Consider the following 15,235-nt stretch of genomic DNA (forward strand, 5'->3'; position numbering starts at 1 on the left):
CCTTTGCGGTTTGCGGCGTTGATTCAGGATTCACGACTGCGTGGGGAAATCCCCCGCCGTGGGGCAAATGGCAGTGCCCGAGCTCAGGTGAGGAAATTAAAAGTTAACTGCCACTTGAGGGGATGAGCACGAGAGCAGTACGCCCATCATATGCTCACTTTAAAGTATAATTTGTTACGAAATATTTCAGAGAATATGAAATGCCTGCGGTTAGAGCTTCCCAGTTGGTCTTTTTCGGCTAACCACTTTTTACTAGTTTTTAGTTTGCCATTTGTTGAATAGTTTTCCATAAATCTCATATATGTATATAAATAAACACCAACATAAATGCAATCTATCTCCCAAATCAATATTGAAAAAGGGATATTAAATAGGCGAAAATGCAAGTAAATAAAATTTAGCATGAGTTCAATATTTGCTCATTTGATTTAAGAGTCTAAATGGGAATTTAAATATTTCTGTGATTTTTACTTTGTTATTTCTGCATTTATTGACTTTAACGTCATATACTGACAGGCAAAATATTTACTTTCAGTCAGTCTCTTTTTTTTATCCATTACGGATTAAGCTGCATTCCTTTCAGCAGGATATGTGTGATGTGTAAGTTTAATTACCGCCGTATCTGAGAGATACGAAAGTATCTGCTGCCAAGTGGCACGCTTCACTGGCTCCGCAGGGAAGAAACTTATCGCTGCTTTTGCCGCATACTTGGCGAATCAGTTTCGCAATCAATAAGTAAGCAATAATCAGCCGAGTGGCGCCCCAGTTGAAAGGGAATACCTTTTGCGGTGAAAGTCCCCGATGTGTGGGTGAAACGCTCGTGCCACACCGTAAAACACCGTAATGCAAGTCAATGAATGTGATTGTTTGCCGGGAAGTGCAAAGTGTTGAAAGGACTCACGCAGAATGGCAGTCGGACTGGCAGGCGTTCAGACAGGATCCCACAGGAGTGCACTGCCACAGAGTGGCATTCAATTGCCAAGCGGCAGACAAGTGAATCAGCAGTCGAGCGGACAAACAAACAAACAAACAAGCGGGCGAATTCAGTGTAACGACCACAAGCCCGACTTGATAGCATCACTTGACAAGTCAATGGAACGGCTCCTGAATGCAAGTCAAGCGGTAGCAGCCTTCCACAAACAGACCAATGGTTCGGTGGCAATGCCAATCCGATCACATTTGCTCTGTGCACCTGATGCCAACACAAAGGCAGTGTATTCAACTTGCGATTGCTTAAAAACAAACTGATAAGCTCTTTGTAAGAGAACAATATGATAAGATCAGAGTGTATTAAACACTATAAACTCAAAAAAAGATGATTCTTTAAAACTTTTTTTTAAAGAACTAAGACTAATAAAGGTTTATTTTTATATATAAACATTTTTAATGAAATGGGGGAATCAATGATAGTTATAAAGCACAAGAATAAATTCTTACAAAAAATGTAGTAACTTTAAAAATTGGTAAAAAAAAAGTTTGAATAAAAATAAAATAAATAAAATTTGGAAATTGTATTGCGAAGAATTCAAAGTAATCACCAATAATTTTAAAATTAATTTAAAGCGAATTAGGAAGACTTCCAAAATCAACTAAAATATGAAAAAGAAATTGTGAATCTCGTAACAAAAATTATGATTTGTTCTGTTAAAAAGGCCCAGGCAAAATAAAATCATTTTAAGGTAGAAAAACTGATATTTTAAAACCCGTTAATGAAAATGTATAGAGTAAAACACCTTCATACATAAAGTACAACTTTGTGTGAAGATTTCACTAAGACCCTAACCAAAGCCCGTAAAACGTTTTGTAATCTAATTAATGGCCCTGCAGCAGATAATGGGCAAGTGTATTCATAATCCCTGGCAATTTCGCATTCATTAAAAGCCAATAAAAGTGAAAATTATAACGCTCAACTCCCCAGGATGAACCCACTCCGCTTTTCTAGCCAGGTGAATGGGCGACCCACTTCATTAATAGCCCGCGTGGGTGGCTCAGCGAGTAATGGAAGCTAATGAAATAACAATTAATTGAAAAAAGAATGAGTGTGTATACGGGAGATGGCCGGCCATCAGCAGCCGGCTGAGTTTCAGGGCCACGGGCAAATACAATTTGTTTTAATTAATTGAAGCCACAACCGCAGAGCTGGCCGGCCGAACCTGATTTAGATGAATTGCCGGCAGTTTGGGCGAAGCATTGGCCCGGCCATCGACTTAATGTCTGACTTGGCAGCCCAAATCCCATGGACAACATCGGATGCCACCGGATTTTGGATGCCGGATTCCGTATTCCGGATTCCGTATTCCGGAGCCTCCGGCCTTGGACGGCAATCAAGCGTGAAATGATTGGCAGCCAGGAGTTGAAATGCAGCCCCATCAGATATTCACATATGTCGCCCAGCACAACTATTAGCGTGGCTATCGATTAAATCCACCGCAATCCCAGAGTTCCAAAGTGCCAAAGTGCCGCAGCCCAGGGGCTGAAGCAAAGCGTGTCGTCAACCAGACGATTTGAGGACGGAGATTGTACTATAAGCATTTATTCTGGCAGCTACTTTCGAGCTCCGGTCTTCAAGCATTTAAATATGCCAATCGTAGGGTATTTTTTAAGGTACTTTTTGTGACTGTTTTGACAGCCCAAAAAATCATTCCAGCAAAGAAATCAAAAGGAATCAAAACCCTAAAGCAAATATGTGTATCTTTCGAATATTTATGAATTCAGGGTAAATGTAAAATTACCATTTTTGTTATAAGTTATAGTTCTAATATAATTAATTTTACATTTAGTTATTATAAAAAAGAATTGTAAGTCTAGTCAGTTTGCATAAAACAAAATCTTGGATTCGTAATTAGAAAAAATCCTGAATGATTTTAAGAAACCAAGTAAAGGCCACATTGCGTATGATTGATATTCTTGAGTACACTTTCGCAGTCATTAAACACTATCCTTCCTCGCCTGTCACAAACTGTTAGGGTATCAATTAGTCAGGAGCAGTCCACTCCCATTCAAAGCTCGCTTCTGGCAACGGAAAGTTGAACAAAAAACTTTGGCAAGCTAAGTTGCGCTTATGCTTATGTTTGGGCGAGTATGTAAATGCTGCCGGGGGCATTAGTATCGGTGTCTGCGGTTTCTGGGTGTGTGTATGTGTATCTGTGTCTGTGTCAAGTCTCTTTGTATGGGTGCGGTAAATGCGGGTGAGTTGGTGTGTGAACCACAACATGTGTCGTCGGGCGTGAACAAAAGTGCTAAGAAAATTACATTTTGGCCACATGGAAGGGAGAAGTTCTCAGCCAGCGGCAAAGACCTGGCCTAATGCCTTAATACACTTAAATTCGCTGTAAATCAGGGAACTCTCGACTAATTTTCTGGTGGCAAGGAACCACTTGGCCCCACGAATCACAAGTTACTTGATCCCCACGACAACAGCAACATGTAAGTCAGTGGGTTAAAATGAAAATTTTGAAATAAACGAGCTGCATGCCACAGAAGAACGGATGAATTTTTATGCATTGAAAAAAATGTTGTTATTATTATAAAATATTTTATTTTACAGTTATATTTTTTTTAATGCATCAGTTTTCAGACTTGTAGAGCTAGATTACAAAAATGATCATACATATTTAAAGCCATTTCGATGGTGTTTTTAATATACCAAACATAAATATAGAAAAAAATATATACCCTGATAAAGTTACAAATTAAATATTCCCTCAGCTGCATAATTATCTTATTTTTTCCGAGTGCTGAGTGTCCGGAGTGAAAGCGTCCCCTTCCGCTTTGTATTTCTCCTGGGTGCTGCTCCTCATGTCCTTATGCAAAATTCACATCCACAACAATCGCCATAAACTTTTTCTCCCCGCTTTTGTTCCAGTTACAGCGACCGACCAAAAAAAAAATATGCAAAGCATGAAAAACGCGCCAATATATATCGCAGCTCGGAAATAATGCAATTTGTGTGTGAACTTTTTAACGCACTCGTAGTTTTTTATACCCACTCACACTCGTGAACTTCGAGTTTGAAACGCGAAATTCCCAAACATAAATATTTACGTACGAAATCGAGTCGTTTTTTGAATGGTGGGAAAAAGGCGGAAATCGAGGAGCTCGGGAAATCCTGCTCCTCTCACGAACAACAGACAACTGAGGACACGAGCACCAAGTTGGCCAAGTTAAGAGCCGCGAGTCCTCTCATCTGTTAGCCAACAGTCGCTCTTAACTGACAGAACTGACTGTTGCTGTTACTTTATGTCTCCTATTGAATTATTGAAATCAAATTTAGTGCTCTTCCTAGCCATATGTGTGTCACTAAGAAAGCATTATTAAATTTCCATGTTCAGAAATGCGTGCGTAATTATATTGTAGTCTTAAACATGGCATACTTTTCAGCTGCGGTTGTTAATTATTGTATGCGGTCGCAATCAGAATGTCACATCTAAAGTGAAGAACATATTTCTGGCTTATCGCTCGTTCGCTTCACTGCCTCCAACAAATGCGGCCCAATTAATTGAAACTTTAAACAAATGACCGCGAAAAAGCTGGCACTCGGGGCTGCGACACACCGTGAAAAAAAAACTATTTACCATTTTTATCAGAGTGCCAAAAAAAAACGCTTCTCAGCTTAATTTAAATTGAAAATAAAATATTGATGTTTTATGTTACGTTATGCTGCACACTGCCAATTAAATTTTTGGGCGAGCTTTTGTGGTGTCCCACGGAATATTTAAAAATTTAATAAATATAGGGGAGTATTGTAGGAACTTGAATTTTAAAAATACATAGAAGTTTATGTTCAATTCGATATAATATTTTAATTCAACTTAAGCAGGGATATGTCTGTAAAGGTTATTTTAAATTAATAAATATTAAATGAATATGATTATAAGCACTGGATAAATGTATTGAAATTGTTCAGCTGTTTTGACAAAATGAAAGAAAAACGTATACGTGATATCTCAAGAAACATTAATTATATTCTTTAAAGATACAGGTAGTCGAAAGTACGCCATAAAATATTTACGGTAATGAAATACTGCGAGAAATCATAAAAAATAGTCTTGATATTCCCTTTATATATGACTGACATTAAAGAGCTTTAAATATGCAAAACTACCACCTTCGCTGGCACTTTTCTCGGTGCACTCATTGTACTTCGTCGCATGTCAAATGCATATTTTACTATTAAGCGCCACCGTTGTTGTCCTTGTCGTCCTGGCTGACATTGTTGCTGTTGCTGTTGTTGTTGCTATCCTTGTGCGCTACTTGGGACGCAGTTGTTAACGAAAACGGATTCCGGAAGCCGAACGACCGAACCGATACGGATATAAGTGCACCGTGTACTGCAAAGTTCAGGTTATGGGTGATGGGGGTCGACCATTCTTGGTCGAATGACGCAGAGTGTCCGGCAAACTCACGACTCGAGGTGGCATCTTCACGTACACACGTTGATGGGCCACACACACACATACACACACACACTCACTTGGCACACAATTTTGTCGCCTCTCCAGAATTTGACGTTTTTTACGATTTCCACGTTAGTTGACCCCGTATCCCGCGCATTGTCGAGCTGCTCCTCCTACTTGACTATTGATTTTTACTTGGAAATAAATTGGTTTCGTTTGTCTGTCTAGCTATGCCTGTTGTCACTCCGTATTGGTATGTCCAAGGAATGGGCGCCCGCACTTTTCGGCCCCAAAACTTTTCTTTGCCAATTATTGTTGAAAATTATTTTTCATTTTGCCAGCACAAGCATCTCCCGGCATCTCTGGTCTTTCATCCCCACCATCGACTGGCCATCGCAAATGGCCGGAACTATTGTTATTAATACAGCCAGTGAATGTTTTTCTTTCCTCGTTACTCTTATTCTTTTTCTTATTTTTTTTGGCTGCCGGAAAAATTGCACACCAAATGAAAAGTGAAAACTGAAAAGTGAAAAGTAAAGCATTAAAGTTGGATAGTCATGGTCCCTCGCCAGCTGAAGAATGTTTAAGGAAATTTCATTTCCCGGGAATCCCTATAAATATGACTATAACAAAAGGGCTCCCACACCGGCCATCATTTTGCTAGCTTCAGTTTTTTTTTTTTGCTTAATTGAAATGCTCCAGCCCGTAACGGGTTTTTCACGGAAAAGGGAGTCCGGAGTGGGCGTGGTCCGTGTCATTTTCAAGCACTCGCTCGCATATTTTGGCAGCTACGTGACACATGCCGTGACCATGTTCCTGGGAGCTGCAAACAAAGTAATTTTTTTTATTCTTTTCGCCGTTGTTTGGCTGCTTAAATATGGACATGGTGGCCCCTCAATAACCCTCGCTTGTCCACTCCCGAATCCCGACAAATAGAAAAGGTATCCCTATCCCAATTCCTATTCCCCACAAACGTATTTACATTGAAACGGTCACAAAAGGGTAGTTGTGTTTGTCTATCCTTGTTTTGAGGGGACAGAAAGTGGGCCAGTCATCGGCCCAAATGCGCTACAGTTGGTTGGTTGAGTTATGGCCAAATAAAAGACGAACAGAGGAAAGGCTAATTCGGTGCATAGTTTATACTGACCATAAAAGTAAATTGCACGGCTAGTGAGCTTAGGGTTATTGGCCTATTTGTTTAATGCCCTTATATACGGGCTAAATTTCCGGAAAGTGCACCGGCTTATCTGCACCCGCATTACTCAAAGGCTTAGCCACTGCCATTGGCGGCTATCACTCGAACCCAACTGATTTTTGATTAAAAGACTGGCTTTTATTGGACGTTCAAGAGTACATAAATTAGTTATTTAGATTTTCCACACCATAAGGCCAAAACCTTTAAATGCTTAGAGGCACGCGGTATTATTTAAACTTTACAAACTGTTTATGCATGTTTGGCCTTTTACGATTTCGCTCAAATCTCGCATTCATTTAAAAATTTATTGCCGTCGCAGCACAAACGGCAGATCAGAACCGAGCAGACTTCCCGTTTACGACTTGCCACATGGACGACAATCGCCGGGAGTAAACAGCAGGATGCGGATACTCACAGCGGCAGCTCACAAAAAACAATTCCGGGCGACCACGAGCGAGGTGAACCGGCAAAAAAAAAAGAGCCACATTTCCACAACGCATTTATAATTAGATTTTCAGCAAAATGATAAATAAAAGTTTTTGATTACACAGCAGCTTTGTGTTGTTGTCGCCGGCAGTGGCAGAAATCTGAAGCACCTGTGCCTCAAGTGGCGACCGCAGATCCGCAGATCCACAGATATATAATATAATGGGTTGACATTAGCATAAGCGTTGTTAAAGACCGAAATTGAAGCCCGAAATTCGTGTGGAAACAATGGCTCTGGGGGGTCGTCCTTTCACTGGCTGAATTTTATAGCAGTTCACACATCGCACATATTCACGCTCCTTGCGTCCCAATCTTTTTAATTAACTACTCATATCCGGCGATGAGCCACTGAGCGTGCCCGCCTAATTGATATGAGAAGCCCGAATTCGGAGTCCTGCGATTTTCCCCTCCAAAAGCCAACTCGCTTCAATGGCTCTGTGTGCGTGTTAGCCAAGTCAGTCGTTCTACTCCTGCTCCTTCTACTGCTCCTTCTGTAAGTGTCTTAATGAATTTCCATTTCCAGCAGACACTCATTCAATTCCCGCCCATAAAATCGCAGCCAAAAGCAGAAATTAACTTGCCTCATGTCAAATGTTAATGAGCAGCGAAAGCACAGTGTTTTCGTCGCCCAATTTAACTGCTTTTTTTATGGTGAATATGGCTTAAGTTTATGAATATTTTATTTAAGGAAATTAAATATTTTTAGGTATTTTATTGGCTAATTAAACATATTGGTTATAACAGTCCCTACCTAATTCAAGTTACTTTTTTGTTCACTTCTCTTTAGTTACTTAAACTCCAGGTTTCCTACAAACTTTTTTACACTTAAAGAATTATTGGAAAACTTCAGCTTAAGTCCCATTTAATCTTTGTTATGTGAAGTCTTCCAAAGCCTTGTAAAATAAGGCTAAATTTACTTACCACCAGCACATGTGTTAACATACACAAAATGAAACTGCAGACTTGTTTTGGGTTCAAAACAAGTTTAACAGCAATTTCTTTACAATTTCCTAGGTTATTTGAAACAAAGTCTCCCTCTTGAAGGTTTTGCTTGCGTTCACCTTGACCTTCATTTGTATAGAAAGTTTGTTTCGCTACCTTAGACTTAGTTTTTGTATTCCAAAACTAAAACTTTTGAAAATCAGCTGCAGTTGGAACTATAACTTTGGAACCACTGTTCACAAAATAAGAAGAAGTTACGCTCTTTGCAGTGTCGCCATTAAATATTCAGTATCAAGAGCGAGGCATTGTCTCTGCTTTAGGCCAACTAAAATCTATTCTATCCTGCTAATTAATTCTTTCCCAAGCAAATTACATAAGGCGCAAATAAGTTCAATTAACAACAGCGGATGCTGGATGGCTTTAATCGTTCGAAATGGATTAACAAATCATGCGTAGACTTCTTGGGCAAACTTAAGACTAAGACTAATTGGTGATCCTGATTTAGATCTGTTGGGCGCGGACTTGACGATCGGCCAACTCCTCGGGAGTGGGATGCTCCTGGATGAATTGGATGGAGCGCAGGATTGCCTCTGGGATTGGTGGGGGAGTGGGCAGGAGGTTGGACTGTGGGTGGAAGCCGAACTCATCGGCAGTGTAGATCAGCTGGACGGGAACGCCCTCGGGAGAGGTGTAGGAGAAGGAACCGCGAGCATAATGTCCAGCCTGACCCTCCTCCTGGATCTGGAGACCACTTTGTTGTTGGACATCGTAGGCGTAGGTTCCATCGGTGTCCTGGTTGGCCAGGAACTTGGTGATCTTATCATCGTTCAAGGGGGCAGCCAGGGCACATCCGAAAAGGGCGACGACGAGGAGCTGTTTTGGATTGGTCCAAGGAAGTCAATTAAATCGCTGCAATCACAACTTAGGACTACTATCCACTGTCCACTTACGAGCTTGTACATGTTGCTGCTGCTAGTTTGTTGACTGAGAGGCTAATGCTGTCAATCTGGGCCCTCGATTGACTATTTATAGTGCTGCGATGGTCAAAGACAAAGCCAATATGCAGACTCCGAATATGCAAACAAGTCGAGCATGCAGAGCGACCCATATTTCGCCCAATCGAACTGCTTTTGGCCACACGTTTTGAGTCATTAATGCAAGACATTCCCATAGTGGGCGAATGGCGATTGCTAGATACTCTTTATAAATAAAAGGGACTGTTTTTAATTGAAATATATAAATATAGAACGTACTTGATCTCTAATACCTAATTTATTGCTAATAATTAAAATATATGTATACATTTAAATTGAATAGGTTTATTAAATTTAATTTATTTTATATTAATGGAATGGCTATTATTTCTCAGAAATCTTTTTACCGCGTAATTAGGTCATTTAAGCTCAGTCTATAATTAAAAGCTAAGAGCATATATTTAAGCCTGCTAAGTTTATATAATTTAAATCTGCAAATCGGCTGCCATACTAAGTATACCCATTAAAATCAGTGACTTGGGTGGAGCTGATGACACAACCTCAATGCATCAAAATCAAAATCAAAGTCGAATGTTGCTCTTCGGCAAACACCAACAATGGTAAATTATCAACAACAAATAGCAGCAGCAGCACAACAACAGCAACTACTTGTTAATTTAATCAACTTAACAATGATATTTGAAGTTACAACATTTCTCGAGCCCGAAACGCGAATCAACTTGAATTCGAAGGGCCAACTAAAATTTGCATAAAACAACCGCCCAACAACAAATGCCAGTGTGCATTTATTAATTTCTGATTGAACTTCCCCGTCGTGAATTGATATGGATATAGTCAAACCAGATCTGCACACTTGAAGGGAAATCTCAAGGGGTAAGTCGCTGCGATAATGCATGTGGGCGATGCACATAGAAAAAAGGTTTTTATTTGCTTATCATATGTTCCTAAAATAATACTTTTTTAAATTAAAGTCATAACCACATAAATTATCAGTTCGAAAATTGGTTTATGTAATTATTGACTAGATTTGTTGAAGTGATAAACTTGTTTTTCTCACACTTGTAAGCGAATTAATCACTTTTGCCTTGCCGAGGGGATTACCCTTAAGTTTCTGTTCAAATGTATATTAATTTTCATATTTACCACAAAAAGCGATGCGGGGATTACCATGAAACGTTTAAAGTATTATAAATATCATATCTTATTTTAAGATTTAGTGTGCCATGGAGATGACTTACTTTCCCACCATATTGCCGATATATATATTTTCTCCCCGTGCGATGGCTTAAGGCAGGGGCCATATGCTCTCGTCTCGGCAAAGGCATTCATAGTATAAACAAGCATATTAAATTGTATTTTTCTTTTATTACATTATTATTATCTCTGGCAATAAATGTCAACGTCAGTCGAGCCGTTCACGGGGACGCAGAGGAGACGGGTCAGAGGACAGGACGAAGGACCTCCGACCAGCCCGGGAGCATGTTGATGTAAATGTATGAGCGTCTATCTATATATATACAGTGTGAGTGGGTGTGGGTGTGCCACCGCCCCCCGATGTTCTTTCTGCCGTTTGATGGGCACTGGCTGTTCAGATGTCGGGATGTTGGCTGCTTTCACTAGGCAAACAGACATGACCCCTCCACATCCGAACACGAGGCAGTCTGGACAAGATGGATGCGGATGCGTATGCTATTGCTATTGCTATTGCTATGGATCCCAGGGCTGGTGTGGTGACCTACACCTTCCTGTCGTAGGGCATGACCTGGCCCACGGACACCACTGGGGCAGCAGCTGGCTGGAGGTACTGGTTACCCTGCTCCGGCTCCTGACCATGTCCATGTCCATGTCCATGGCCGTGACTGTACTCCTCTTCCTCCTCCGGGTGGTTGCGGTTGTACTCCAGCGACTTCAGGATGGCCTCCGGAATGGGGTGGGGTGTGGGCAGGTGCTCGCCCTGCGGCTGGAATCCGTTCTCATCCGCCGTGTAGGTCAGCTGGATGAGCTGACCCTCGGGGGTGTAGTACTGCGATGAGCCGCTGGCATAGTAGCCACCCACTCCCTGCTCCTGCTGCGCAATCCCGTTGGACGTCTCGAACTGGTAGTTGTAGCTCCCATCCTCCTGCTTCAGCTCGTTCACGAAGCTCCGGATCTCGGCATGGGCATCCGGGGAATCGGAGGGACGAGCCTGTGCTCCGAGGAGCACCGCCACGGACACGGCCACAAGTACAACGACGCTCTGCAATCACATGATTTGTTATTATTATTGTAGCCCTTTCACAGGGACTTTGTCTTTGACTTACGATCTTCGACATTTTCGCCTGGCTTAGGTTGAGATTTGGTTTATGGTTTGTTTGCTGGTTTGACCCTAAGAGCTAAGCTGTGTTTGATGCCTCGGTAACCTCGACCCGGCGCTTTTATACCCATCACAGAATCCAAATTGATCTGCAACGAAAGTGAGGAAAGTGGTGTGCAGCCATTAGACCTGATGGTGATGATAATCGGGGGAATGGGGAATGGGGAAGGGGACTGAGGGAACTCATCACATATGGCAGCTCATTTCGGATTTCACAGCCGTGAGGCAGCAACGGTTGCAACGCCAATTATCTCGACTCTAGGTGGCTTCCCCAGCAAATGTTCATTAAAAGTTTCGAGTGAAAACGAAACCTATCCAAACTGACCACCTGGCCGACCCTTCTCCACTCCAATCCCCCGCCGGTCAAGAAACTCTTGAGTAATTAAGTGTTTGTGTTAATTCATTAATTATCCACGGCCAAGTTGCTCGTTCGCATTTTACGAAATCTGTAATGGATGCGCTGTTCCCAAACATTTATCAGGCCACAGAGCATGGCATAATGCCGTCGGATCGCGATAAGTGAACACATTAAGCATATATGTATATATGTGCATATGGCTCGTGCTGAATGGATTGGATTGGATTGGTGTGTGAGCATGGGGCGTGAAATGGCCAACGGAGCTCCTCTTTCCCCAAACAAATTATTGCTAATTTTCCCCCACTCCCAAAGGCAGATGCTAATCGATCAGAATTTCAAAGCAGTCTGTCCATAACTCACCACAAAATGAGCCTGAATAACTGGTTGCACTCATAAATATTACTTAATGAATAGTGCTGCGACTGCATGTTGCACAAAATACAAAATATTAATTTACGAAATTGCATAGTTTATGTTTTATAATGTCAAAAGAGGAAGATTTATGATAATTGTGGAAATGAAATTCAAGTAAAGATATTACACTCTTAAATTTACAAATTTTTACTGCATACAATTCTCTCTTTATAAAATATAATGAATTTATATTAAAAATTTTATTTAGAAGACCAAAAGAAAAGAAACTAGGAATTACACAAATTTTCCTACGATAGAAGAATATTCCATTCTCTGTTATGTTGTAATTTTAACTATAATAAATGATTATATAATACTAAGAGTTTCTCTTTTATAGCCAGTTCAGTTTATATTCTTTAAATACCTTCTTGACAGTAAAGCTCTCAAACAGAATTCATAAACGTCACATCCTTAAAGTTCACGAATTTCCCGCATAATATATATGTAAAAATAATCGCATTTTCATGATGCCCCAAAAGGCCATATTTCTGTCGTTATGCTCAGAAAAGCTGTGAAAGTGCATTAAAATTGCATCTGATGCACAGACGTCATAAATAAGCCAATATAATTTTTGTCGTTATTTTTCCTCTGACATGTACACGCATGTTCATAAATATTCTGCCAGTTTGATACGTTTAAATAAATAAAATATACTTCTGAGTGCCTAGCCCTCCGATAATTTAATTCAAGCTTGGATATAATGAAAGCCAGCAAACAGCAAAGATACGACATAAATAGAGACCCACTGTTAAACTTTTATTTGGTTTTATTTGTCCAAAGCTTTTATTGCATCGCCTACGAGTCAAATCAATTAGTAGTGCGATGTTATGGCATATTCACGCATTCAAATGAATTGTCAAGAGATGCGAACCATTCAAAGTTGGTGTGACTGCGAGAGGAAACGGACTTGAAACATGCAAATTGAATCAAGTTTTTGATTAAAAATCCATCAGCCAGCCTTAAAAATTGGCCACACCAGAATTTCATATACATATCTGTCTGGCCAAAACAAAAAAAATAAATAAAATGGATGAAAAACCAATTAATTGGGTTATTCAATGAAGCCGTGTGCTGATTTAAATTGAAGCTACAAGTGCGAACTGACCGAAATCCCAGCCACTAACAAATTTCCAAAGCGAATCGAAATGAAAGTTGCAACTACAAGCAATTAGCAGACCCATTTCATATCAAGCGATTGAAGGTCGTTGCGGCAAGATATTCGAAAGTCGTTGACTTTGTTTGGCGGCAATCCATCCATCCATAAAAAAAACCCCCCAAGGGCCGACCTTCCACGCCCAACGCCAACGCTTTCTGCTCGGATTTCTGCTCTAAGACGTTAGATAGGGTTACATCTTCGGCAGAATCGGATGGGTTTGGACCCGGGTCTTGGAGATAGCCAACCAATGAATGAAACTGCATAAACGCTCCATAAAAAGTGGCCAGACAGTCTGCAAGCGTCGCTTGCGTTGACAGTGTATTAATTAATTAAAATCGCTAAATGTAGCCGATGAGTGAATGTAGAGCAACGGATTGGCCATAAAAATTCAAATGCCAATCGCTTACCTGCCCGAAGTAGACAGAGAGAAAGCCGCAGCAGTATTGGTTGCTGGGAAATGTGTTAAATATTAAACACTCACATTAAAAATTAATAAATTCTTGTTTATTATAACGAAAAATAGTTTACATATTTTACTTAAGACATTAAGACTTTTAAAATCAACATATATTCTCCTATGGTCAATATTAATTATTATCGGATTTATTACACAATTTTGTTGTAAGTTTTTTGTTGTAGATTTTGGTAGGAAAACTATCAGATTTGAAAAACAACCTTTTAAATTTTGAATTGAGTTTATTGATTTTCTATTAAGTTGATTAACTCTCTTGATTATTAGCAATCTTTACTTTAATTATTTACTTAATTTTTTGTTTTCGGTGGTATGTAAAGACTTTCATATTGACATTGTTGGAATATATACATATATTTAAAAGGGTTGATACCTAATTTTATACGCATTAAATACCTAAAACATTATTAAATATTTGGGGAATATCGCGGAATATGTTTTTAATTTTTCCAGACCATTCATTTACAAAATAAAAAGGAATATTTTTTTAAGTAATGAAAAGTTTGTATTCTACTAGAAATTAGAGTACATTTTTTTCTCCGTGCAGATGCGGCAGTGGTCGTTAAATAAATTTCCAAAGACATGCCCAAACTAAGGCTAAAATCGGAGATACGCGCGCTGCGCCCGAACGACCTTCGGCGGGACTGGATGGGACCAGTTCCAGTCTGGGACGGAGTGGACGGGAAGAGTGGCCGCCACCGAATGTGGGTCAACTGCTGTGGAGCAGGTGAGCGTGAGGAGCTGGTCAAGGAGTCGCTGCTCCACAGCGAGTCCCCTTTAATTCCCCCTTTATTTTCCGCTGGTGCTTCTTGTCTCCGCTTAATGCGCGCGAAGATGGATTGATGCCCTAATGGATGGATGGAGGGGGGTCAGTAGCTAGAGGAGAGGGAGGAGCAATGGACAGGATGGTTGAGAACAGCGGAAGCGGCTTAAGGAAAGGAAACGCCATCGAATCGTAACAACTTTTGCTTTCATTTAAAGCCGCCCAAGCGGCACTCACCGGACAATTGTGTCGACTGACCAAAGAGAGAAAAAAAAGCCAAATTGCCGAACAGCCGGTTTGGGGCATAAAAGCCGAAAGTAACACCAAAAAGGCCAGAAAAACAGAGGGCAGCAAAAAGCAGATAATGCTGCTTCTGATGCGACATCGTCCCCCAGCACATTCACTTTCCTCCTTCCCATTCGTGCCCCCAAATTGAGGGGCAGTCGCAGACGCAGTCTGGTTGCCATGTACTTATAAAAGGCCAACACAAATCTTGTAAGGGAAACAGCCAGCGCCCCGAGTCAAGCTCTTCTTGTTGCCGGCCAACTGCCTTTTGGCCACTTTAGAGATGGCAGACCGACACCAACACCTTTAATATGGCCCACATAAAAGTGGATACCCAATTGGGCAAAAAGTGTTAATGGAAGTATTTTGTAAAGTTCTTTTATGGCCAAATAAAGTTCCAGCTGATTTACATTTATAGAT

At 40.6% G+C, this 15,235-nt stretch overlaps 2 protein-coding genes across 2 annotated transcripts; both read right to left on the reverse strand.

Annotated features, from left to right (window-relative positions):
* Nucleotides 1-8,408: 8,408 nt before the first annotated feature.
* LOC108051139 (pupal cuticle protein Edg-78E) lies at nt 8,409-9,026 on the reverse strand. The gene is made up of 2 exons (XM_017133126.1): nt 8,970-9,026; nt 8,409-8,892 (listed from the first exon to the last, which is right to left on the reverse strand). Exons 1-2 carry the CDS (start codon nt 8,979-8,981, stop codon nt 8,521-8,523), a joined length of 384 nt encoding a protein of 127 aa, XP_016988615.1. The 5' UTR covers nt 8,982-9,026; the 3' UTR covers nt 8,409-8,520.
* Nucleotides 9,027-10,359: 1,333 nt separating this feature from the next.
* LOC108051138 (pupal cuticle protein Edg-78E) lies at nt 10,360-11,386 on the reverse strand. The gene is made up of 2 exons (XM_017133125.2): nt 11,315-11,386; nt 10,360-11,250 (listed from the first exon to the last, which is right to left on the reverse strand). Exons 1-2 carry the CDS (start codon nt 11,324-11,326, stop codon nt 10,750-10,752), a joined length of 513 nt encoding a protein of 170 aa, XP_016988614.2. The 5' UTR covers nt 11,327-11,386; the 3' UTR covers nt 10,360-10,749.
* Between the last annotated feature and the right edge of the window lie 3,849 nt (nt 11,387-15,235).

The sequence above is a fragment of the Drosophila rhopaloa genome, unplaced genomic scaffold, assembly GCF_018152115.1.
Source record: "Drosophila rhopaloa isolate 14029-0021.01 unplaced genomic scaffold, ASM1815211v1 contig_163, whole genome shotgun sequence".
Lineage (NCBI taxonomy): Eukaryota > Metazoa > Arthropoda > Insecta > Diptera > Drosophilidae > Drosophila > Drosophila rhopaloa.